Source organism: Choristoneura fumiferana, chromosome 27 (assembly GCF_025370935.1).
Source record: "Choristoneura fumiferana chromosome 27, NRCan_CFum_1, whole genome shotgun sequence".
Taxonomy (NCBI): domain Eukaryota; kingdom Metazoa; phylum Arthropoda; class Insecta; order Lepidoptera; family Tortricidae; genus Choristoneura; species Choristoneura fumiferana.
This window is the reverse complement of record NC_133498.1, coordinates 7,734,707-7,762,269: the sequence shown is the minus strand read 5'-3', so window position 1 is coordinate 7,762,269 and position 27,563 is coordinate 7,734,707. Positions and strand designations below refer to the sequence as shown.

Here is a 27,563-nt window from a genome sequence, read left to right as displayed (position 1 = left end):
AAAATATAAGACCAGTAAATAATAAGATTTCAAATACGCAAAGACAAATCCTAAAAATATACTTCAACGTGGGAAAGAGACGGCCTGATCATGTTGATTGACAACTGGACTGTCATTTTTTCATTCATTACTCAACATGGCCGTCAGTGGTTTATCTAAATACGGATTGTGGTAATGGTAATTGTGCGCGAATGTAATGAACCTTTAATTAAATCCTCAACAATTTAATTTTGATGACTTAAATCGATAAAGTGTCGCGGCATGTTTCCTTTAACGCCGCCAGTTGTGAAACGACTTTTAGGGTGGAAAAAGGGACCTGAAGGGTCGTCTGTCGCGGAAGACAAGTGGTCCGAGAAGGCTGTAAAGAGTTTAGTCAAGAAATTAAAGAAAAGTGGAGCCCTTGAGGAGCTGGAAAAGGCTATTTCCAGTCAAAATAGTCATACGAAATGTGTTACAATCCCAAGGTTTGTGCATTAGTGCAATATTGATTTGTTTTTTTTTACGATAACAATCATTATGACGTTTTCTGTCACAAAAAATACGTAAAAACAGTTTTGGGTTTTCAGACGTTAACCGTAAAAAGATTTAACTGTTTAACAGAAATACCATTGATTGTACAGCAATTAAATTTCTATTTTTTGGCTTTTTTTATTAGTCACATTCTCAATTTCCTTGTTGATTATAAATATTTAACAACTGTCAAAAATAAAATGCTTGAAAGATTAAAATAACTTAGCGTGTAATGGAACGCCAGTTCAGTTCATTTCGCCGTGGTTGGGTTTGGTCATGCAACCCGGCCAAATCGCAAAACAGGCAGAGCACATTGACCCTTGGCTTGTCAACGACCACCGCACCTCGGTTACATAACCATAGACAGGACGCAAAATCCAAAAAGGTCAAATTGCCGTCAAAACAAATCGAACGGAAAACGCAACCCTTGGCAATATGGCGGATGTATTTGCGACCTCGCGATTTTTTTAACGTTGTTTTCGTGAATAAAACAAAGGATTTGCTTATTTTTAGTGCGTTCTAATCTCAGTACAAATACCGGTGATACAGTTAATTGTCCTTGAATGTGTTAATGAGCTCCGAAAAGGATTCAATCACGATATTTTTAGTGCTTCGGTTTTAAACGTGTATTTTAGCGTATTTTCTTCGATTTCCGCAGTCTTGTAAGTGTTTTTTGAACAATTTATTCTTGTAAGAGTCTAATTGGTATTTTTATTGCCCTTATGTTTAAAAATATCTGACTTTGTGCCATACTTTTTGGCCCAAATTGAACAAAATAGCCAGGTTTTGTGCGTTATCCTTTAGTTACTCGCTTGCTAATATTTTGTATATGTTACATATATTACAAAACGAAAAAAGAAGAAACAAAGGTAATAGCAATAGCAATACTGGATAAAAAATCGAAATACGCAAGTCATGTTCGTAGAAGTAATTAACTTTACGTTATATAGCATAACACATTTAAAACATATTATACAACTGTAAGTTCCATACTTGTAGAAAATAATAATAGATATTTGAAAGTAATTTAGGTAGGTACAAAGAGAAACTGGTTACGAAATTGTTCAATTCATTTCAGTAACACAATTTCGCCATTAAAAGGACAGGTCATTAAACTCTATGCAATTACTAATGTTTTGACTTGTAATTTATTCCTTACTTCTCTACATTGTAAGGGTTGCCTGGAAGAGATCGCTCTGTAGCGATAAGGCCGCCTATTGCTTACCTCAGAAAATCTCTATGTATATACCTGTGTTTTATGTACTGCTTACTGTGTTGGTGTGTAATAAAGAGTTATTGTATTGTAACTATATCTATTTATCTAAATATATGTTTTACTATACTTAACAGTATACTCTACTACTCTTTGTGTTTATTGTATTTATTTTAGACTGCCTTGAGTGCCTAAATGTAGTGTCCCTATGTCATTGCCCTTAAGGTTAAGTTAAGGGTCAAAGGACTTAAGGGTTAAAGCACTCAAGGGTTAAAGAACTGGGGTTATCTTCACAAGGTATAATGTTTATGTTGAGATTAACTGAGTTTTTTCGAAGATGTATCACACTGCATTTTATATTTGCGTGTTTTTTAAATTACAATAAATTGTTATTACAAATTGAACAAAGATAAATATTTTCGATTATGTATAGGGTAAAAATAAAAAGGTGTTTGAGTGATTAACTTTCAAATGGTGATTTTTGCTGAGCCATGAGATGCTTGCTGTTTGGCTTTTACTTCTCTGTTTTTCCAAATTGATGGGCAGTGTGAAATTACATTTTAATTGTACCACAAGCTTTATAGTGATGGAAAATGTTATGAGGTAACTTGCACAAAACTGTGATTTAACCTCTTGTGTGCTTAAGACATGGATCCCTAGATAAAAATAAAATACTATTTTCAGGGTGTCAAAATATTTTGTAGGAGGTTTGGAGTTAAAACCTGACTACGGTAACCAATATAAGATGTGGGAGGAATATATCCCTTCGCCTGGTAAAGGGATAAGGTTCAATTTTGTTGACATATTGATTTTAGATACAAAATTTTTTCAAAGTACTGACAATGTAGTTTCCAATCTGCACTCAATAGGGTGTGATGTTGGTATTGATTTTTGAAATTGTTTGGTTACAGGGTGAAGCCAAATGACAACATTATAAACGGGCAGAATCGCAAGGGGTTGCCGCATGTTGTCTATTGCCGGCTGTGGCGGTGGCCGCAGCTTCAGGTAACATCGATGACCAGTCAAGTGTGAATCTTACTTGCAAACTACCACCCAACAACCACTATTATTACGCTAGACCAGGGTTTCTCAAAGTGGGGTACGCGAACCCCTAGGGGTTCGCTATTCGACGGTAGGGGGTTCGCGACAAGGTTTACGTGATGGTGGCTGCAAGACTGCGGCAAGATGATTAAGATTGGTTTTTGGAGTCTTTTTGTATTTTTTATTTCAACTCCAAATTTGTTACTTATTTGTTTGTTATTTGTTGTTGTTTGTTTCAGTTTGTATTTTCGTTGGCAAGACGATTCTTACCTATATTTGTTACCTTTTATTGAAATAAATAATATACATTATATTATGATGATGATTGAAATAAAAATAAACTTAGTTTCTCCAACAGCCAATTTAATTACTATCTTTGGCATGTTTGCCGTCGTCTAGAAACTTTAACAGGGGTATGTGGAGCCATAAGTTTGAGAAACCCTGCGCTAGACCAATAACACAATAGCTGTTGGTTTTCTGAATAATATAAAATAAAAACACTGGAAAAAAGATTTTGATACGGACCCCTTTAATTTTAACCTTTTATTATAATTTTTTGTCATTGGAGCCATAGAAATACTTCCTGAAAAATTCAATCTATATTCTGCACTATTTAATATAACGGACTAAAACAATAATTTTAAACAAATGTTAACTGTATGAAACAGAAAATAACACGGACACGGACGCGCCACCAATGCAATATGGCCGTGTCCGCTCGCTCGAAGAGGTCACGTTTGACAAGAACTGAGTGCCTGCTACCATAAAGCTTAAAGCCTATGAAAAGCGACGCCTGTAATACAGTTTGCGATAGTTAAGGGACAGTCGCTAATCTCTATTCAGAGTCGTTATCATAATATCAAGTTTCAGCAAATAGGTTTTGGCAAAAAATGCTTATTTTCTATAATTAAATTTCAGAGCCAGCATGAACTAAAGCCTGTAGACCACTGCGAGTTCGCCTACCAGTTGAAGAAGGACGAAGTGTGCATCAACCCTTACCATTACCACAAAATCGACACGCCAGGTACTTGCACTGCTCATATTTTCAACTCTCATGCCTTGATTACACGTACCGAGTAAACGGGCGAGACAGTGCTCTCGGCCGAGTACTCGGTGCGTATAAACATAGCGAGTGAGCGAGAGCTTAACAAAACTCCTTACATCACCTGTCTTGGCTGAGAAACATTTTACTGTCTCGCCCGTTTGCTCGGTACGTGTGATCAAGGCATAAGGGTACATAGTGATGTCTAATGGCCACTTTCCACTGCAAGTAGAACCGACTCTGCACTTTTTAAGGTTGTCTGTCCACTGGAGCGAAGCGGTGGCCGAGATAAAAATCCACCAATTCATATGCATAAAATCTGCTCTTCTTCAGTGGACAGGAAGTTGGTAACTTTTTACAGGTGGTAGGACCCCTGCCCGGATTGCTACCACCATCTTGCTCGCTAATCCTGCCGTGAAGCAGCAGTGCTTGCACTGTTGTGTTTCGGCGTAGAGAGTAAGACAGCCGGTGAAATTACTGGCACTTGAGGTATCCCATCTTAGGCCTCTAGGTTGGCAACGCATCTGCAATACCCCTGGTGTTGCAGATGTTTATGGGCGGTGGTGATCTCTTACCATCAGGAGACCCACTTGCTTGTTTGTCATCCAGTCGAATCATCATCATCATCCCAGCTTATATACGTCCCACTGCTGGGCACATGCCTCCTCTCAGAATAAGAGGGCTTGGGCCATAGTACCCACGTGGGTCCAGCCGAATAAAAAAAAATAAAAATATATATAATATATTTTTATTCCAATTCCAAATTTTTACTTTTACGGTCATCCCGTAAAACCTAAATTGTAAATACAAACTGAAATATAGATGCACAGAAAAAACAGAAAAATAAGACCATCACTGGGAATCGAACCCAGGTCCTCAGTCCAGTGATGGTCTTATTTTCTGTTTTTTCTGTGCATCTATATTTCAGGTTGTATTTTCAATAAAAAACTAGCTTAAAAATTCATAAAAAGAGTGAGGAAGAGGGTAGGGAAGCGGGGCGGAGAAACGAACGCGAGCAGGGAAGCTGGGCTCCGTGAATGGAAAAACAGTTCGCAATCCGCTCCGAATTACTATCTCGCTTTGCTCCACTACCTAGCTTCGCGCCTATGGACAGACACAGTCCGCAACACCATTCTGCATTGCATTATTACCCACTCGCTCCGCTCCAGTGGAAAGGCAGCCTAACTCACATTGAGCAGCTGCATACGGAAGTACTTCCTCTAAACTTTCATGAAGTTGACTGTTGGAAGTTAAAGTGAGTTTGTACGGAATCTGCTGCACTTGCGGTGGGAGAGAGTCTATTTAAAGGTATAATGGCGATGTATTATTAGTTATTTATGTGGCTGGTGCATAATGCCTAATTATGTATAGCCGCATGCATAACATTATCTACATGCATATCATAAATTTTCTATAATTATTATTATTATTTTTATTATTTATTTCTCATAGGTATTACATACACTTGCTTACTGTACATATCCACTCGCCAAACTGATATTACAGTTTGTTGGCGAGAACGCGCACGTCACTATTTAATTATATGTAACTACCTATTTGTTTAAACATGCATCCAAATACAAAAACAAAATAAAAGCTACAACATATACATAGATGTGGATACTTTTGCAAAAATGTACCCTAAGGCAGTTGTTGCAAAAGAATCCTTTTGAGAGTATTTTTAACCTTTCTTATGCTACACTGGCTTTCTTATGTTCAGATATGGCCTGTATTTTTAAGTTAGTGTTACTGATAACTAGTTTGAAGTACCTACCAAAGCTTAAATAAAACAGATAATAAAAAACTAAAGTTTTATTTATAATAAAAATTATTATCTACATGCATGTCATAAGTTTTCTACAATATGTACAGATATGCATTGTTAAAAAAAGTATTACCGATACTTTAATGTAAACATTAAGATGCACCCGCAGATACCAGGTTTCTTAATAAAGGCCATTTGATAGTCGTTTCTGAACATATAATAGGGAAGTTATGATATGCATGTAGATAAAATAATATTATGATCGTATCATGTTCTAGCGCTGCCGCCGATCCTAGTGCCGCGCTGCGAGGGCGAGGCGCGCGCGCCGCCGCCTCCCCTTCCCCCCTACTCGCACTACGTGCGCGACCCGACTGAGCCGTGAGTGCCCCACAAACCATAACATGTTTGACCCTAAACGAGTACACGAAGACGTTTTTTTTACTGGAAAAGTCATTATTTTCAAAGTTTTCTGAAGGAAATTGATATCAGTATAATATTGTACAATAATATAATAATTTTAATTTTATTAAACTGAAAGCCTCACGACACCTCAACAGCCTTTTTATATTTTAAATTAGTTGTATTTCTTTTCTAATATCTTTATAATTCAAAAAATATTCGTGTTATTTGCTAATTCGTTTGCAACGCTTTTAGAAGAAAATCAAACAACACACCTGTGCTGCCTGGGTGCCCCCATTGTGGGGGTCATGAAACTTGTTTACAGGAGTCCGTGCTTCCACTATGGGTTCACAACTTCAAACTGTCCCCACAGTGGGAGCAGACTTGGACGTGTTACTTTGTCAAATCATTTTGTATGGGGACCTCCATTATAAATTACACTGTATTAGGTTTGATCAACTTTTTCTTATCACTCGTTCCAATAGTCACTCTTTAAACCGTAATTTTATGGGAGAAAAATTTGCCAAACTTGCAGTTTGTGGTAGTTTTACGCCCCTTCTATAATTGTATGTATACTCTTTATTGTACAAAATAAGTAACAAACACAATTGACAAACATTGAGATACATGTACAAAGGCGAACTTATCCCTTTATTAAGGGATCTATACCAGTCAACCTTAAGTCAATCAATTGTTAGAATCAATCAATCAGTTGTTGTGATTGTTGTTGTTGCCAGTCAATTGTTTATCTAATAAGCATGTTAGTATAATGTGACACGACCTTTGTTCTATCAAACCGTTCTACTTTTATCTCCTCGTTGACGGGATAGAATAACAATAGTTGATCCATGGGACCGGTTAGATGACCCAATGGTGTTAGATGATCCAATGGCCAAGTGGTTAGAAAACCTGACTATGATGCAAGAGGTTTTTTAATACGAGTTGAAAATACAAACTGAAATATAGATGCACAGAAAAACCAGAAAAATAAGACCAGCACTGCACTTATTTTTCTGGTTTTTCTGTGCATCTATATTTCAGTTTGTATTTTCATTTTAGGTTTTACGGGATGACCGTAAAAGTAAAAATTTGGAATTGAAATAAAAAATTCAAAAAGATTCCAAAAAATCTTAATAATACGAGTGTTTGTTCTCAGGTCTTGGATGTTTAATATGTATTTAAGTATGTATATATCTATATTTGTATGTTTATCCGTTGCTTAGTACCAATAACACAAGCTTTGCTCACTTTGGGACTAGGTTAATTGGTGTCATGTCAAGTGTCCTGTGATATTTATTTATTCTGAAGCACATATTTGTTTATCTTTCCCAGTGAGATGCAGTCAGGCGGCGTGGTGGGTGTGGGCGCTCTGACGCACAGCGCCATGTACCTGGAGGCCACTCTGGCGCAGCAGGTGCCCGGCAACACCACCGTGCATGTGTGAGTGTCTGTTAGTCCGTCTGTACCTGCATGCAAGGAAGAGCGATACAGATCTCATGCTGCTCGCTCTGTCGTGCACCCTAACCCTTATGATGATGATGGTGATAGGGCCGGGCAGAGTGGCGTGAACGAGGCTTTTACTCAGTGGGTGGATGTGAATGTGAATGATGGGGATGATGATGATGATGATACATGATATCGTGTTGATACAGGAGTGCGGCGGCGATCGAGACGCCCCCGCCTGGCTACATGAGCGAGGACGGCGATCCCATGGACCAGAATGACAACATGAGTGAGTTTGTTGACAATTTAGTTTTTTTTTTATAGCTTTTTACTGGCCTCATTGTATTATTTTTAGGCGACTTCAAAGAACCTCCCCCCCTTCTTTGAAGTTGCTAGATTTTTTTATGTTTGTTACTCAGAACTCCATAGTTACATGCTTTTATTTATCTTGCATCTTTGTTGTTTGGGTCAATATGGTCGGATTGACTTGAAATTTGTACATAAATGTGGGTTTGATGACAATGCACAGTGCTCTCCAGTCGGCAAAAAACGCTGGAAAAAAAAACACATTTTTTGTATGACAATTCCCTTTAATTTTTATTTTGAGTGTTTGTTGTTATAGTGAAAAAATAGGGTTAAAAACTGGTCCAAATCAGCCAACGTTTACTATAACATAATTATTTAACTAACTAACTAACTAGTTTGGCTCAGTGAGTTGAGCTGGCGCTGCCAAGAGCGCAGCCAACAGTATCGGCAATTTAAAAAAAAATATTAGTTTTTCTTTTATAAATATACAATTTTACTCGCAAATGTGATGAAAAACATTGTATGTCGCACGGGCGATACTAGAATTACGAATATAGACTCATTAAAGCCCTCAGTCTTCGAGTTCGGGCTTCTAATATAATAGACTCTCGTTCGTAATTCCTTATTTACCGCCCTAAACACACAATGTACTATTATACTTCCTAAACGTTGGCCGTTTGTATTGAAACCGTGAGTGCACAATCCCCTCGTCCCCGCAGACCTGACCCGGCTGACCCCTCCGCCGGGCACGGTGGGCGCGGAGTCGGCCCCCGTCCTGTACCACGAGCCGGCGTTCTGGTGCAGCATCAGTTACTATGAGCTCAACACGCGCGTCGGAGAGACCTTCCACGCCAGCCAGCCCTCCATCACCGTCGACGGGTTCACGGACCCTAGCAACAGCGAGAGGTAAACACTAGTGATACAACAGACCTCGTGATTGCCACAGAATATATAATAGTACTAACGTACAGAATGGCCCGCACCGGTTCGAGTTACCCCACCCCTCAAGCGCAGATTGCAGGAAAACCGCAGGAAAGCAGTCGGGTGCGCGACGCGATGTATGTCGGCCGCGCGGCGCTAAGTTCGGGAGCAATAATGTTGCGAAATGGTAACGGTACCCTACCTACTTCCTTTTTCTGAATAAATAATGATTTCTAAATTATCGCGATTAATACATGAAATAATTACCTACGAAATAATTCGTTTAAGTTTGTAGTCGTATATCTATTGTAATTGGCAATAATAATGCTTAAATACAGACACATTTTAAGTAGGTTTAAATAAATAGGTGAGATTAACGATTACATTGATTTGCACTATCTAAGCCATACCTACATATAAGTACCTTTTCTCAAAAATGTCCGTAAAAGTTGACATTATTCTTTACATATCAGAAGGTGAAGTGCATAGTTTATGGTTAGCGAAAAATTAAAAAGTTAAAAAGATTGCAGGCGCGCCTCGACAAAATGAATTAGCGCGCCTGCAATCAGTCACATTTTTTTTAAAGTTGAAAAGGCCATGGAAATGTTGGCACAAATCGTATACAGCCAAGTCTAATGGCCGGTATCAGATATTTTGTTGGAACTCCGGACTTTTTCTATTGGGTCTGAAATAGCTTGTGGTGTTTTCGGTGGAAAAATACACCTGCAGTTTATTTTTAATGAAAAAAGGCGGGAAAGCATAAGAAAAATATTGGAATAAAAATAAATTTTATAATATATTTTGAGAAAAAGTATTCTATTTCAGAATTATTCACCATTTTTAAGAAAAGCTTTATATTAGTCTCGGCTGGAATAGCAATTGCTGGCTTCGTATTAGTTAAACGGACTCGCAAGCTCGTCCGTTTAATACTCATACTCAGCCAGCAATTGCCTACTTCCAGGCCACGACAATAATCTACTATTAAATGTCATTGGTAGCACTTATTAGGGTTTTACGACAGTCAGCCCTGTCGCCCTGTGTATCTTACGCACACATTGACGCGTGTACAGACATCGTCGTGCCTATGTAGATTCAAGAACGCGTATTTTGTATGGCGTGGCCGCCGTGTGCCTCTGTTTCTATTTGCGCGCGCTTTTTTTAACATCCGTTTCCGCTTTTGTTTTCGCAACTTTTATAACGGGAATGTAATCGGAAGTTTACGACGGTTGACAGTTGAACTCAGCGTTACTTAATTTTGTATATTAATCAAATTTTAATTTGCAATATGGTTTTCTATTGTGTATTTCTATTTTTAATCTAGGTTTGGTGTGGTTTTGATATTTAATAAAAAAATATTTTTTTTTTCCTTGTATTTACACTTCCGTTTCTGCAGAAATTTACTTTTGACATCTGTGTCCGTTTCTGTTTCTGCTAAGAGACTTCTGTTGCATCACTAGTAAACACACAGGCAGACAGACAGTCACGAGTCTTCTGATGCAGGAGAGATCTATTCGAGACAGTTTCATACTTAAAATCAAGTAGAACCCCTTCTTCTGTGACCTTCTAGAGTCCAATGTTATCCTCAATGGACTATAGTTTTCATAAAAAAATATTCCTGAGCTTTCTTTTTTTTAATACTTGCCGAAACGGTAATGAAAAAAACAACGCCGCAAAATCGCTGCATATTTGCCCTGATGATGAATTGTGATGTCTCCAGGTTCTGCCTGGGTCTGCTGTCCAACGTGAACCGGAATGAGGTTGTGGAGCAGACCCGACGCCACATCGGCAAGGGCGTGCGCCTCTATTACATTGGCGGTGAGTACGTACCTCCCCCCAATCATTGGGTTTCCTACCCTAGCGATTCTTGAACTTTTCTGGCAACAGTTTTCTATTGGAAAACTAAATCCTATCAAAAGGGTCAATCAACTTGTTAGTGTTGTTAAAATGGCTTAAAGTTCAAATTCTAATTCAAATGATTTATTCAGTAAATAGGCCGCAATTGGCACTTTTACACGTCATTTTTTAAACTACCAGCGCTTTCGGAAAGACCATCATTGCCAAGAAGAATGCGCCGCAAGAAACTTGGCAGATAGTCATTTTTTCAACATAAAATAATTACAAATAAAATAATTAAAAACTACAGTAGGTATACAATTAAATAAATAAAAAGTGGCTGGGCACAGGCCTCCTCTCAGAATAACCATAACGCTTACGAGATTGTAATGGTCAATCGAGTGCCGCAATGTATTGCAACTTGATTTTTCATGCTGATCTGAACTGGGCTTGAGATCCCGCATTTCGTCTCTCTCGAGTACGACTCTCTCTTTCCCTGTTTTTTACAAATAAAGTGCCTATTGTCTTTCAGGTGAGGTGTTCGCGGAATGCCTGAGCGACTCCTCTATTTTCGTCCAGAGCCCTAACTGCAACCAGCGTTACGGCTGGCATCCTGCTACTGTCTGCAAAATACCTCCCGGTACGTTCACAACGTTATGGCTGCGTTTGCGTTTCAACCAGAGATGTACAGTCAAGGGCATAAATATTATGGTGTGGCCTGTAATACGAGCAAAAATTGAAACATAGATCCTCCTCGTCAAAGTGAACAACATTAGTTCAGCGACTTTTACAAATAATCTTCCTTTTTTTCATACAAATTATATACTGCTATCGGTATAGCCATAGCGTCAAATATATGTACACATCGACCTTATGGTTAGTGGCATAAAGGTGTATAGATAGTTTTGACGTCTCCGTAACGAACATATATTTAAGCCCTTGACTGTTTGGGAATGTTTCTCGTGAACCAATAGGAACACTTCATTTGCCTGGGGACCTACCATGATCTTTTCATAAACGATCCAAACGCAGAACAGTTCAATTTAGGCACCTAAACTGAATCGTCGAAATTGGTACCACGACGTTTATTTCTCAGAGCTGAGTCTCAATGGTTTACAAGTGAATGAAAGACCGATATTGTCTCTGGTCCGAAACTGAAACGCTAAGTCGCGAAAGGGATGCCGCTATATGCAAACCAAATATTGTATACTAAAACCTCTTTATTTTGGAAAACCATAACTCTAAGTCATTCCGTGTTCTTAGCAACCGTTGTGTTGATTACAAATAAAATGTTACGCTGTCACTAATCCAAGAGTCTCTTTTCTCACTGAAAAAATAGTTTTATCAATGACGAGTTAAGAAGCACAATGTCGTGAGGAGTACCTATGAAAAGTTATAAAACTAAGTTCTTAAAATTTAAAAATATTCCGAGTAAAACACGTAAAATTCCAAAAGAATTGACAGAATGAGTAACTTATACTGAATCGCTAAATTTGACACTGAAGCGATTCAATTCCCGCTCAAGTTAAGCGTCATGGTACGAAAACCGCTTGAAGTGAGTGAATGAAAATGTCTGTATCGCTGTCGCTCAACCGTGCTTGAACTGAATCGCAAAAGTAACTTCGTGGTACGAAATAGCGATACAGTTCAGTTTAGAGCCTAAACTGAATCGTATTAAGAGAGCGTGGTAGGCCCCCTGGCCTCGGTCCGCTCAGCTGTTTCCACCAGTGCGGTGTTGTGCGAGGATGGGCAAATGAAGCGTTCCTATAGGGAATATTACTGCAATTTTCTGCCGTCAGAGCGCAACACTGGCACAAAACTGTAAACAGTTTTTTTTAGTATCTCAAATGCCATAATTATTATTATTATTAGCCTAAGATTGGTTTTTTGGAATCTTTTTCTAGCGTCACTGCTTAAGTGGCTAAATAAGAAACAAACAAGCTGAGATATGTGGTGCATAGGGGAAAATTGTGTCTGTACCGTTGTCCAGCAGTGGTGTAGTAGTATAGCACGTGGCACGGAATGCCGAAGACCTGGGTTCGATTCCCAGTGCTGGTCTTATTTTTCTGGTTTTTCTGTGCATCTATATTTCAGTTTGTATTTTCAATTATTAGCCTATTCTGTCCCACTGCTGAGCAAAGGTTTCCCCCGGATACTTCCACTGCTCTCTGTCCGACTTCTTGAAGGACTGGCCCTTGTATGCAGCGGACAGAGAGCAGTGGAAGTAAATGTCATAATATCTATTTCAATTATTTTTTTGGAAATATGGCAGTTGTCTCATCGCCGGCGAGGAAACGATTGGCTATCGACTATTTTCTCGCTCAAGAAACGAACAAAAGATATAAGGTCCTGTGTGAGTAAAAGAGACATATATATTAATAGTTGATCGCTGGCGGTTCACACTGCCGGCGAGAACTCGCTCTTACATCTTTTGTCGCAACGACAAGAGCTATAAACTCGCTGAGCTATAAAACTAGCTCAACTCGCTCAGCGCTGTTAGCTTGGCGGCCGCCCGGCTCGAGCGAGTGGAGCGAGTAATCGCCCGTCGTGCTCGAACACTCGCTTTTCACTGCTCGCCCACTCGTTTCTAGTTACTCGCTCTGCTCGCTTCTCGCTCATCGTCGGCGGTGGGACAAGTGCCTATAGCTCTATCGTTACTATCCATGTAAATATCGTGTTATTTTGTTACTAATAAATACATCATGATTTCTATAGGTACTAATACTCTTTGGTCATTTGGTCTCTTATGGCGTCAAAATATAAAGAGTACTGACGTCATGAAGGTTTACGCTAGTGTCGCCCCCTGTGGCAGAGCTTTGCCTAATATAATATGCCCTATTGGTTTATGAAAAACTCATTCCTCTCAGCACATTCTCGCACATCACTATACATACACAACGCCGTATTTAGATTCCAAAAAAGTTATCGAAGATGGCCGAACGTCACGGTCACAAGTGTCATTGTAACGTTCCAGATATAACCAACCCATGCACATAAAAATATAGTCTTATAATATTTTGTTTTTATATTAAGACCTTAAATGGGAAAGAAAGCATTCGATCAATCCAAACGTCAGGCCATACTACGAAGTGCAAAATTCAAACTTGCCATCCCGCTGACGCTTAAGTTATTTAATACGAGAGTCAGAGGGAAAATACGATACTAACTTCGATTTTCGAATTTCGTGGTAGCCCCCCAGATGCCGAATGAAGTGACAATTGGTGATGTCGTGGTGGCCCTGTGGCCGCCATGTTTACCATAGTTTTCCATACGTGATTTGTTGTCAATATTTATGTGTATCCAAATGTTGTTTAAACCTGAAGTATTGCCACTGTAATATGAACTTTTCTTCTACAAAACAGTTTCAACCAAATATCTGTTGGTGAAATTAATATTTACATTAAATTATTTATTTATGCAGTTGCATTTAATTTTAGCTTTACAATTATATATACATATACAAATAAATTATATATATAAATTACTTATGTATATTGTAAAACTTTTTCATTTTATTGGCAACACATGAGTAGTTTTTTTGGAATCTATATACGGCGTTGAGTATAGTGCAAACGCAGTCTAAGAGCCGTGGTGGCCTAGTGGTTTGATTTATGGAGTTTTTTTAACAGAAGCATTGTTCCCCAGGCTGCAACCTGAAGATCTTCAATAACCAGGAGTTTGCGGCGCTGCTGTCCGCGTCGGTGTCGCAGGGGTTCGAGGCGGTGTTCCAGCTGACGCGCATGTGCACCATACGCATGAGCTTTGTTAAGGGGTGGGGCGCCGAGTACAGGTGAGGGGGGCGGGGGGGCGGGGCGTACGCGTCTTAACTAAAACGACGCGCCCCTCAACTAAATCAGTTGATTGTGACTATACCTAGTTATAAATTGAAAATACAAACTGAAATATAGATGCACAGAAAAACCAGAAAAATAAGACCAGCACTGGGAATCGAACCCAGGTCCAGGTGGGAATCTTAATTTGATTGCTTAATAACGATACCTCTTGTCCGGGTGAGCGGTTAGTTCCAATAGAATGCCGAAAGTTTCTCGATGAGGGCTACGGTATAGATGTCGCTAGCGTCACTGCTTAAGTGGCTAAATAAGAAACAAACAAGCTGAGATATGTGGTGCATAGGGGAAATTCGTGTCTGTACCGTTGACCAGCAGTGGTGTAGCGGTATAGCACGCGGTACGGAATACCGAGGACCTGGGTTCGATTCCCAGTGATGGTCTTATTTTTCTGGTTTTTCTGTGCATCTATATTTCAGTTTGTATTTTCAATTTAGGTTTTACGGGATGACCGTAAAAGTAAAAATTTGGAATTGAAATAAAAAATACAAAAAGATTCCAAAAAACCAATCTTACCTAGTTATACTTGAAAGGTTTAGAAAACAACGTTAAGGCTACGTTTTGACCAAAGATGAGCGAGGAATGTGGTGTTCATGAACCATTAGAAACGTTTTATTTACCCAGCCTCACTCAGCGTAGCTCTAGTGGAAACAGCTGAGCGGAGCGACGATAGATTATGAAGCGTTTCTATTGATTCATGAAAAACACCATCCTCGCACATTTCTGGTAGAAGGGCAGCCTTAGTTTTAGTTTGTTAGTGGTATTTAATTGTGACGAGTGACCGATGTTTGACCGTAATCGTTGCAGGCGGCAGACGGTGACGTCGACGCCGTGCTGGATCGAGCTGCACCTGAACGGGCCGCTGCAGTGGCTGGACCGCGTGCTCACGCAGATGGGCTCCCCGCGCCTGCCATGCTCCTCCATGTCCTAGGTAACGATACACACCACCCCCACCTACACCCCCACCACCACCAACACCCCCACCCCCACACCCCTAGACAATACTACACACCATTGGTATACAAATGTAGTTTGGGTGACAATATAAGTACAGCCAACAAAAAGTTCAGTCAGCAAAAAAAGCTTGTAATATTTTTTTTACCAAAAACTTATTTTTAAATAAATATCACGGGAGAATTCACACCAATTGACCTAGTCCCAAAGTATTGTGTTATGGGTACTAAGCAACGGATAAATATAATATAAATATAGATACATACATACTTTACATATTAAACACCCAAGACCCGAGAACAAACATTCGTATTTTCATACAAATATCTGCCCCGACACGGGAATCGAACCCGGGACCTCAAGCTTCGTAGTCAGGTTCTTTAACCACTAGGCCATCTGGTCGTCTAAATAAAAAAAAACAACAACAAACAAACAAATTTATACATGTAGATATTTTTAGATATTTTTGTTATTGTTGCAGGGTACCATACGGCGTCTACAACAGCTAAATAAACTATAAGCGTAGCTCAAAACAATAAAATACCTCTGAATGAGTCTTAGTAACTGTAACTTTAGTAACATTTTTTAATGCGGTCTACAAGACCCGAAATTAACTTCCAAAGAAAAAACTGAAAACCATCACAAGAAAAAGGTATATTTTTGCACGGATCACTTAAATGTACGTATTTTAACTTAATTTTGACCGTAATGGAATTATAATCCAAAGTGCAAAATAATCTATACATTTTGTCATCATGTAACGATGCAATAGTGTGAGAATGTGGATACACTTTTTTCTGGTCTACTGCCTTCTTAAAGCAAAAGGCGGTATTCTTAAATTTAAGAGCTTTTAATGCTCTTGTCGGTGGAGTAATCGCCACTCCGCACGGTCTTTGGCCAGCTGTTTGACTTCCTGATACGACTCGACACCCACCCTTTCCTTCATCTGGTTAAAATAGGTCAATCTTGGTGTTCCTCTACATCGTTGTCCTTCTATTTTGCGTTCCAGTAGTAACCTGTCTGTAAAAAACTGTCTTATCGTATCAAGTGCCCTATCGTATTTCCCCTTTCGCAATACGGAATTTGTCTATTTTGTATATGTTTTATAAATTAAAACTACACAATGCCTGTTATCGAATAGAAAAACAATTTTTAAACTACCTTTACAAATAACAAAGTTATACAGGTTTTAAATTCAGAGAAAGACATACTGGCATGTGACGTCACACGCCAGTACCGCCATACTTGCTGCATAGAGAAAAGCGTTTGAGAAAGAGGAATATAAATATTTCAAAAAATCACTATAAATCCAATTTTCAACCGATTTAAATTTTCTCTTCGCTAAACACTATCTGGATATCTATATTTTCATAATAATATTAAGATATGGCAAAATCAGGAGTTGTCAAATACCGTATTTATGGTCTCCAGTAACATTCTTTTTTTCTTTGACCATGGTAAGAACTTCTTCGTTGGTTTTCCGTTCTGTCTGTGGCGGTATCTTAAGATAAAAGTGTTATGTGCCACCTTTTGCTTTATAAGACCAGTGTACAGATTAAACAGTTTGCCACACTGATCACAAAGACAGCGTTTGTGGTGTCGAAACGTCGGCGTCAGCATCTACCGCGTTGGAACAAACGAATTTGACTACTGTCGTTTTTATAATAGACATAGTTATAAGTTTTTTTTTTTACATAATAAGTTACATATACGGTGTATCCGTTGATTGTATATTTTTACACCGCGCGTAATTATTCAAAACACTGGAGAGAAAAGCTATTATTTTTTAAATGAATCATCCTCGTTAAAAATGTTTTTTTTCTCAGCCTTTATTTCGCTTGCATTGTTCGTGTGCAAGTTGTTTAAATTTTTATTTGCACCTTAAAATGCTCGCCAGTGTAACAGCGTATACTGTTTTCTAGTCTTAGGAACATTAATAAAAGTTATTTGTACATTTATTATATTATCTATAAGTATATTATTTTAATGACACAATCAATTTGGCAATCACGTATTTTTATACAAATCATTTAAGTTTAGTTTTTTCTATCTATTCGGTATGCAAGGCAAATATATACAGTACAGTTTTAGCTCGTCCATCTTTGCTGCTGACCGTACGTATTCCCGTTTGTATGGCGGGAACCATTTTTTTTTTCGATTCTGTTACTGATTATTTTGTATTTTATTATTATTTTAGATAATAATGTAAAATAATATAAGAAAAATTAAAAACTATTTTTTTTTTTTTACAATCCGGTATACCTGTCATCAGTTCATTTTTAAATAGTTTTTTTATTAAGTTTCTATAGTTAATTGCATAAATTGCCAAAATAAACGCATTTAAATCGTTAATTTTTGAAATTTGCAATATGTTACTCATAACAATCTTAATTTCTAAAAATGTATTTTAACATTTTAAATATTTTTATTGTATATATTTTCAATATATTTTAATGTAAACGTGCAGTTATCAATTAAATTGGGATAGATATTACGAGTACATGGTATCTCACAAACTGAACAAATTAAAGCGAAACCTTTTATTTTAACTTATTATTTCGAAGTCAAGAAACCTTATTATAAAAAAAATCTTATGTTGATATAAATTCTATTTATTTGGTTTTCGTTTTTATCCAATCAAGTGTTTAATTCACTAGGTAACAATTTCCTTTTTGTATGGGAACATAAGAAAAATATTAGCAATACGTAAGTTCAAAGTTAAATGCACGGAGTCGCATTGTGGCAATGCAAATAAATTAATACCAGGATCGTACTATAAGTATAAAATATGTTTAAAACTAAGCGGGTTACCTTTAAGAGTAGATACCACTTATATTTTGTTAATAATACTATTTAATACTGATGTTGGACACTCGTCGCCTGCGGTGCCATAAGTCAGTGCAAAAATGAAGTTCGTATCTTGCCGTCCCTCTGACGCTAATATTATTTAATACTAGAGTGAGAGGGACGGTACGATACGAACTTCGATTTTTGAATTTCGGAGTAGCCCTACAGGCGTCATCCAATTAAATATAAGTCCTTGCAAAATACTTTCGCGCATTATACACCCATATAGTAAATCCTCAATTATGCGTTCAAAAACCATAGGTAATGACCAGCATTACGACATTGGATTCTATTATGAACACGGCTGTATCGTAATGAGATTTCATACATCATTACAGCACGGGGGGGAGGGGGGGGGCGACCACGTGCAGCAGCAGGTCGTCGCGGGCGCAGCTCGTGGGGCAGACATACCTACCTAGTTAGAGTTAGTTAGAGTTAATGCAGGTCATTCTCAATGGTTCGCGGAACACATGATCGAGGATTTAATATATGGATAAGTATAGATAAAATATTGTATGCAACTGTAAGTAATTAGGCCTTAAAACACTCATGTGACCCTATTATGAAACTCGGCTACACACTCGTGTTTTAGGGACCCCTATTACGATACAGTTGCATAAAATACTATTAACACACTATCTCCTCTTGAAGGTGCGACGTAGATTGACCCTGGTACATATAGCACTAACTATAATTATAGTATTTTGGATTGATTAGTCGTGGGACGAAAGAGATGCTATTTTGGGAAAGTTTTAAATTGTGAGAGATATTTTGTAAATAGTGTTGGCTATGGTGTGAAAGGCAGGGGCGTCAAACATACGAAAATACAGATGTTATGAATAGTGTTTTGGCATCGTATTTTGTCTGCGAAGTACGTGTTTATCTTGCTATCTCAACTAGATTACTGAAGTTTACTAAAGCTAATTGAGAAAGAAATGGACATTTTCACAAAAAAGTGTACCTTTTTTTTCAATTTTGGAAAAAATATATTTCTTACTCAGAATCAAGAGCACAATCGATTCCGATATTTTTAAAAATGACAGTTGTTTTTTTTTCATACACAGTATGGGCGTCCGAAACTGACTCTCTCGTACATAAAAGTGTCGTAATGGGCTGGTTTACTTAGATCAAGAATCATAATTTCTATTATACGAGCCACAAGTATGTGCATCTGTACACACGTCATAATTTTTGATCCATCGGATGGACTGACCCAAGAACAGCAGTGCACATGCCTGCCTTAGCCATTAAATAGTTTTTAAAAAATGTTGTCTTTAATGCTTTCTCACAAGTCTTTATGTTATATGACAATTGTGTACTTTTACTTATTTTTTACAATGAAGAGTTTGTTGCGGAAAAACTTAAAATTTTGTGTGAAAAACATTTTGAAAGAAAGGGTACACTTTTTTTTTAAAACGCTCAAATACAAATTTACCAGACAAAATACAATGGAAAAACATTCAATAGATCTGTACCTTGAGTGGAGTTCATAAAGTTGGATATTTAAGTAGTTGAAAATTGAAACACTACAGAAAATTTATCATTAATAATGTATGTTTTTTTTTCTGTGCATTAGTTGGTCCAACTTTTAGAACAACATCCATGAATATCTATCTATTTTTGAAATTTGCAGTCAAGGATAGAAATAATAAGAAAACTTGTAATTATAAAAATGTTTGTAATCGTGGAACCACTTGACGCCGCCTGCCTTACGAAGGAAGGTAGAGTCGTGTCATTTATATATAAATAATTAAAAAAAAAACTTTAATTTAACAAGCAAAAAGTCTTAGTACTGAATGTAGTTTAGCGGAGAGCGCACGGATGCCAGCTTATTGTTCTCTTAATTACCTATGAGTACCTAATACGAATACGAGTGACTAATTTTAACGGATCGGTATAAAAAAAGCTTTTTGAAAAATTAAAAAAAAATCTAACAAACCCCACCAAACTAACAAAACAACTCATCCCGCATCGTTCCCGGCGCAGAAGTACCCATCACACTTGCAGCGTTGCCCCGCTGAACGGCGATGGACAACCTCTGCACCAGAAATGACCTGGAGCGAAATAATAATGAAAAATTAAAGTTTTTTTTAATCTTTTTTTAAATCATGTGTTTTAACAGTTTTTAACTTTCATTATATTCTGTAACGTTCGTCCAATTCCCAGTTCGTTAGTCGTGTCTAATTATGCGTAGTTCTGATGGAAACACAGTATGTGGTACCATAAGCTGGATCTGATGATGGAACCGGGAGCTAGACACTAGAACTCTAAGAGAGAACCACATAGTCTAGCCGTTTTTACCAAGAACGGTACCAGACAAGGTACCTTACAGTTTTTTAAATGTATTTTTTTTTTATATAAATGACACGAGTCTATAATTGTATAATTTTGTAATATCAAGGGATGGTGCTAGTCGAGACGAAAGGGGTAATATGCTATTTGGCGATGTGAGATCGCAACTCAGCATTTTGTAAAAAAAAAAACTATCATTTAGTTATAATATTAAGCATTGACAAGAAAATACATATGTATTGCTTTGACGTTAAATGATGCGGCGTTTAGAAAAGTATTTTCATGTTTTCTTTTTACTAGCTTTTTATTCAACTTATTGCTTCGAATCGGTGGTCGTGTTGACATGAAATTTGGATCATGTTCAGAGCTCTGATGACAATGCAAAAAATCAAGTACCTACCGTCGAGTCAAAGCTGATGTTAACTATATTTACCAAAAACAATCTCATCAACTAACTTGAAGACTAACCCCCTGTCTCACTATCCATTGATTAAATTTAAATGTGATGCCGTCTCTGTTTGTTTTGTTCGAATATAGGGAGACGCAGACGGCATCACATTTATCCGTCAAATAAAATTAATCAATGGGTGGGGAGACAGCCCCTAAATGTAAGGAACATAACATACATTTTCTACAGTTGTGTCAAACGTATACAAGATACTATATATCTGGAGTAAAGTTCAGTTGTTATTCTGTAAGATTATGTTAAAATGAGTACAGTTATTTATAATATGAATTTATTTACCATTCAAGTTAAAAGGGTTTAACAAACAGCAATATTGGTTGTAATTCGTTGAATTTTGAACTGCATGAGAGGTTAACATTTGATTGTACTGCCTGTTCGCAGACAGTTGAAAAAAAATAAGGATTCTTGACTCGTTATTTTTACAGATAAACAATATTTAAAAAAAATAAGAACTTTTAAAATAAATCAACACGCGAACATCCAAGCGACACACTCGACGAGGGCCTCGCACTTGATAATGAATAACTGAATGACTGGTACCACGAAACTCAGTGTGCGCGATGACAAGTGATGCCCGTCGTACAGTTTGCTATAATTTAGCGACAGTCGATATTTAGAGACGTTATCATAATACTTACAACTCTCTGCGAGTAGACGGTACGGTGACTGAAGGCCATCACAAGTAAAAATTCCAGGATGGCCGAAAGTGTCATTTCCTATGGCATGAAGCGTAATCGGAAGTACTAATATTGTTTTTTACTAAAACGATTCGTTTACTGTTTATAAAAGTAACTCGCATTTTTATTTTGCTGACATTGTTAATGTGGATCAACTCCGTTGATCGATTCGGTCGTTAATTTGCGGAGATATCAATGAAATGTGTCATTGCAGAGTTGTAAAATTAGTTGCTTCACCTAGCAAGGTAGTAGTTTCTATGAGCATTTTTTATCTGTATTGGACGCCATTTTGAAAAAAATGACAGCTGTCATTTCATTGACGTTTCCGAAGCATACCCAGCCTGTTAATCAGTTTGTAATTCATTAAAAATGTTATATTATGTTTTTTAAAAGTATACCTATCGATATTTTTTTTTTGCTATATTATATCATCATGTTTACCAGTCACACTTATTTGGCTGTTTTTAAACGAAATTTTCGATAAGACGGCTCTAAACGCATTATGCTAATTAAATTGTTTCTGTATTCTAAACAGATGGGTTCCTGTCGACATCTGGCTAAGCGCCATTATAGGCAAACCTTGCTCTGTATCTAATCTTGTTATGTAACTGTAATAAGTGTTTCAATTATCAGGTCGTGCACTAACCTCGCCCTTTTTCAACATCAGTGCCCTGCAGATTGTTGGCAGAATGGTTTCCTTGCAAAAGATGTAACTTGTCTATATTCAGTATATTTATTTCCATAACAATTTACATTGTGTCGGACAATATCCCTACTATCCCTACTTCCCTACTTCCTACTAATATTATAAATGCGAAAGTAACTCTGTCTGTCTGTCTGTCTGTCTGTCTGTTACGCTTTCACGTCGAAACCGCTGAACCAATTTTGATGAAATTTGGTATAGAGATAGCTTAAGCGCCAAGGATCAACATAGGATACTTTTATTCCGGTAGAGGGCGCCACCGCGCGATAACCTAGGTCCGCGCCGACGAAGTCGCGGGCATAAGCTAGTATATCTATAAACATGACATGTATATTACAGCATATTATGAATACAACACTTAATTCTAGCACACAAGTCTAGGCCTGTCTTATCGATTGGGTTTTATTCATGATTTCAAAATAAAAGACAATACGCAGAAACTTCAATATATATCTGGTCAGTGTGTTTTAGTTAAGTTTTATCATGTTGTAACGCGAAGTTGTATAGTTTTTTGAGTTGTATCGTATATAGCGCAGTAACTCTATAACCAATGTACAGGTAACGCGTCGTGTTTGCACTCCCTGAGAAACAGTGGAGCTCTTTATTTTAATCTCTAACCCCCTGTACTATTCATTGATTAAATTTATCTAGCGGATAAGTGTGATACCGTCTCTGTTCGTTTTGTTCGAATAGACTGAGATGGCATCACATTTATTCGTCAAATAAATTTAATCAACAGCCCCTTAATCTCGTACTTCTTAATTTAAATCATATTTTTTTCTGCTATTTGTCGCAGGCGAAATGCGGCACACAGACGTATTACGCACACTAATGTTACGCTTCTGCTATCACTTGGGGGGGGGGGGGGGCTATTCATTCATTTAAATTTTAAGCAATGAATGTGTAACCACCACTACCCTCTATGAAAGGATAAGACTGGAATAAACCCCTACCGTTTGTATTTATGACAATGAATTTCTGAATTTACATAGCATCATTGACGGAAGTGAAACCCCATATTACATATTCATTTATCCTGAATACCGGTATCTGTACTTGAATATATCATCACTACTTTGAAAAAATCTCGTATCTTAAATCAATACGTCAACAAAATTGACCTTTGAAGTAATGTTCGTAAAGTTCAATTAGAAAAGTATCAATTTTGAGATTACGAGCTTTTTTCAAAGTAGTGACGATATTTAGCATTAGTGTTTTTGGTACTTTCCGGTTTTAAACACCGGTACAGAAACGAAAAGTACTAGTGTTTTAGTTACAAGAAACTATAAACCGGTAAATACTGGTAGTTTCGTTGTAAGATGCGGTACAAAAACGGTAAATACTGATGTTTAGTTACAAGAAACTGTACTAAACCGGTAAATAACGGTACTTTCGTTTCAAAATACGGTACAATAACGGTAAATACCGTTATTTTAGATTCGGAGCGTTGTTTGTAGATTGGTTACTGTGCGTACTGTGATAGTTTTAAGCAATGTATAGGCTTCCAAGGTTGTTTATTTGCGAGCAGCGTTAGTTGCGTTGGCGATCTCGCGCGGTCAAGTGAGATTTGTAGAAACTATTCAAAACTACAATAAATATGTGTGGTTTGTACACTTTGTTTTATTGGTCAAGGCGGCGATGGTCGGTTGTCTGTTCTCTGTTGGAGGTCTTTGACCGTCAGTGGAGTGGTATGCTTGCAGCAACTGGGTTTAATTGATACACCAAAATCTTTGTAGCTCTATTTAATCCACATTAAAAGAATTACAAGTCGTCAGGAAGAACGATACAATTACATAATTACAAGAGAATGGTCAGAGTTCAAGCAGAATATGTGCTCGCACAATGACAGTCGAACCAGAAAGGGGAGAGGATAAAAACCTCTGTGTCATAGACAGCAATAATATTGCTAGTGTCAAAAATAATAAAGTGGGCGCTAGACTATCCAACTCCAACATATCCCTCCACACAGTCCTCTACATGTCGCATTTTTCGCGGTCTCTTCACATTCAGCGAGTGGCTGATTTTTACGGTTCCGTAGCCAAAATGGCAAAAACGGAACCCTTATAGTTTCGCCATGTCTGTCTGTCCGTTCGCGGCTTTGCTCAGGGACTATCAATGCTAGAAAGCTGTAATTTTGTACGAATATATATGTAAACTATGCCAACAAAATGGTACAATAAAAAATTAAAAAAATATATTTTTAGAGTAGGTACCTCCCATAGACGTAAAGTGGGGGTTATTTTTTTTTCTCTTCAACCTTGTAGTGTGGGGTATCGTTGGATAGGTCTTTTAAAACCATTATGGGGTTGCTAAAACGATTTTTCGATTCAGTGATTTTTTTGCAAAATATTCAACTATGTGCAAATTTTCATTAAAATCGAGCGTCCCCCCCCCCTCGGAAATGTAAACCGGTGGGTGGAAAAATTTGAAAAAATTCAGGATGGTAGTAAGTATATCATACTTACAAGGAAAACTATAACGGTTAAGTTTTCTTGAGAATTATTCGTAGTTTAAGAGTAAATAGCAGCCTAAGATATAAAATATACCTAAACTTGGAATATTAATAAATAAATAAATAAATATCATGGGACACTTGACACCAATTGACCTAGTCTCAAACTAAGCAAAGCTTGTACTATGGATACTAAGCAACGGATAAACATACTTATATAGATAAATACATACTTAAATACATATTAAACATCCAAGACCCGAGAACAAACATTCGTGTTATTCACACAAATATCTGCCCCGGCTGGGATTCGAACCCAGGACCTCAAGCTTCGTAGTCAGGTTCTCTAACCACTTAGCCATCCGGTCGTTTCCGTACCAAATACGAAATCCTTAGAAAAATATTACTTAATTTTTTCGTATTGGCTACGGAACCCTATTTCGGGCGTCCGGTTTTTTTATATAACTTGCTAATCATATCTTATCAAGCAGTATCTTGCAAATTTTATAATTTCTATATAAAATGCAGTTTTTAGTAGGAATATAGTTCAGAACCGCGGCTCTTCTTGTTCTTACCCGACGCAAAAAGAAGGATGTCATAAGTTTGACACCATGTCTGTCTATGGCACCGGAGATCTCAAATGGATGGACCGATTTCGATGCGGTTTTTTAACGCGAAAGCGAGTTTCCTTACCATTGTTCTTAGTTATAATAATTATAATAAGCCCCTTTATTCTGAAGGCCTCCTCCAGCTTCTGGGCTCGAGGGTGGTGGTCATTTTCTCCCTCGGTGACTGGCCGTGGTGGGAGAGGTTTTATTTTTGTTTTTTGTTTTATACTTTGTGTTACTATTGCCATATTTTGCTCATATTCATCAGTTTTGCTTTTTTATAGAATATCTCTTAATTCTGCATATCTCCTGGCAAAGGCCTCCTCCAGTTCTTTCCATTGTACTCTATCGCGAGCAACCCTTCTCCATTTGGGTCCCGCTGTGACTTTTAATTCGTCTTCCCATCTCATTTGTTGTTTTCCCCTGCTTCGTTTACCATTCCTGGGGTACCAATCTGTTATGATCCTGCTCCATTTCTCTTGTTTTTCTCTCATCATGTGACCAGTCCTTAGTTCTTATTTATGTTCCATTAAAATCGGTTCGGCCATCAGCTTAGATATTGAACATTCAACTTTTCTAAGCAGTGCCGGTTTTAGTACTTCTGGCGCCCTGGGCGAGATTTCCACGGCGCGTGGTTGTAATTCAAACCTATACGAAAAAAATACCGGCCAAGTGCGAGCCGGACTTGCGCACCGAGGGTTCCGTAATAATTATAAAAAATATTTTTATTATATTATGATGTAACTGAACCCACGACCCTCTGTTTGAGAGGCGATAGCAGGGGGGGACAGTCGCCTATACCGTACTAATTCATGTCGATAGCGCCGCCATCTCCTTTATTTAACCTAAAATAAAACAGATTGTTGTCGTTTGTTTCAGATAGATGTCACTGAAAGTTTGAGATCACAAAATTTTATTTATTAAAAAATATTTAGTCGTTGATAATTACCGCAAAAATGAACTTTATTTTCGAAATTGACAATCGTATTGTAATTTCTAATATAAAAGTCACATAATTGTATCCGCTCAGTCGTTACAAATATTTTTTGTGTAGCAACCCTCTATGTCAGGCCAGGCGTCTATTCGCGCTCAACAAGGAACAAGATGGCTACGTTACACGACCGACAGACCACATAAAAAGTAAAGACAGTGCTGCAAACGGAAAATTGGGGCTGGTTTAAACTTAAGAAGACTGAATTCAAGCGGTCTCACTTCTCTTTGCAGCCCTGTTTTTAGTTTTTATGTGGTTTGAGCTGGGAAGCAAATCCAGTAAAGTAAAAGAATACCTGTGACTATGAATAGCTATACGTATGGATGGATATATACATCAATGGTACTAGTTACGAAATGCAGACGGCGCTTCAAAACCGTCTGCATGAATGAGACGAGAGAGGGCTCTCTTTTCCCCGTATATTATACTACTCTTTGGGCGATAGGTCAAACCACTAGGCCACCACGGCTCCCCCCCCGCACCTCTGAGTTTTTCGAAATTCATGTGCGGAATTACATTTGAAATTCACCACGAGCTTTGCGGTGAAGGCAAACATCGTGAGGGAAACCTGCACAAACCTGCGAAGCAATTCAATGGTGCGTGTGAAGTTCCCAACCCGCACTGGGCCCGCGTGGGAACTATGGCCCAAGCCCTCTTGTTCTGAGAGGAGGCCTGTGCCCAGCAGTGGGACGTATATAGGCTGGGATGATGATGATATGATGTAACTTAAAAATTATGCCTTTCGCAATTTTTCCTGTACTTAGGTATATGTGCTAAGACGTTGCTTCGTACCAAATTTCAAGATTCTGACGGGAAGTACCTTGTAGGTTTTGATTCTCTTGCGAGTGTCGAAAATTTGCAGCTAGTGGATATGTGGTACAGCACTATGCGTCCGCACAGGACTGCCAAGCTTCGCCCCGCACTATGGCCTGCGGGGGGAGCAAAGGAGGGGCGGAGAGCTGCCGGCGCTCACGCCGCACGCCGCCAGTTGCCGAGACCTCGCCCGCGCGGAACGCACGCTGCCCTTACTGCTTCTCGCAACGCTCAACTCTCGTACTCACTCGCTCGCTTTCAATTAACGCCTAAATCAGTTTCTCTATCTTGCAATTAATTTACTAACCGCTGTACTCTTATCGAAATTAAATATCCGTAACTCAAGCAACCAAGTTTTCATTCCGACTCGCTAACTACTTATATATATAGGGCCTACCCCTATAACTGGTGACCCGCGACGGTGCTTTTAAAATCAAAC

The 27,563-nt window shown here is 38.0% G+C and overlaps 1 protein-coding gene across 1 annotated transcript; it reads left to right on the top strand.

Annotated features, from left to right (window-relative positions):
* Positions 1–121: 121 nt before the first annotated feature.
* On the top strand, positions 122–23,871 carry Smox (Smad on X protein). Its single transcript, XM_074108979.1, has 12 exons — positions 122–464; positions 2,635–2,728; positions 3,683–3,788; positions 5,850–5,949; positions 7,303–7,410; positions 7,623–7,702; positions 8,439–8,625; positions 10,358–10,455; positions 11,006–11,113; positions 14,119–14,263; positions 15,129–15,252; positions 15,757–23,871. Exons 1-11 carry the CDS (start codon positions 262–264, stop codon positions 15,250–15,252), a joined length of 1,353 nt encoding a protein of 450 aa, XP_073965080.1. The 5' UTR covers positions 122–261; the 3' UTR covers positions 15,757–23,871.
* The last annotated feature ends 3,692 nt before the right edge of the window (positions 23,872–27,563 follow it).

What these genes read in the sequence shown, in the direction of transcription:
- Smox (XM_074108979.1), top strand. Translation starts at nt 262, where the DNA reads ATGTTTCCTTTAACGCCGCCAGTTGTGAAACGACTTTTAGGGTGGAAA. An exon ending in CCACAAAATCGACACGCCAG is followed by an intron (nt 3,789 to 5,849) that starts GTACTTGCACTG and finishes ATCATGTTCTAG; the next exon opens with CGCTGCCGCCGATCCTAGTG. An exon ending in GCGCCTCTATTACATTGGCG is followed by an intron (nt 10,456 to 11,005) that starts GTGAGTACGTAC and finishes ATTGTCTTTCAG; the next exon opens with GTGAGGTGTTCGCGGAATGC.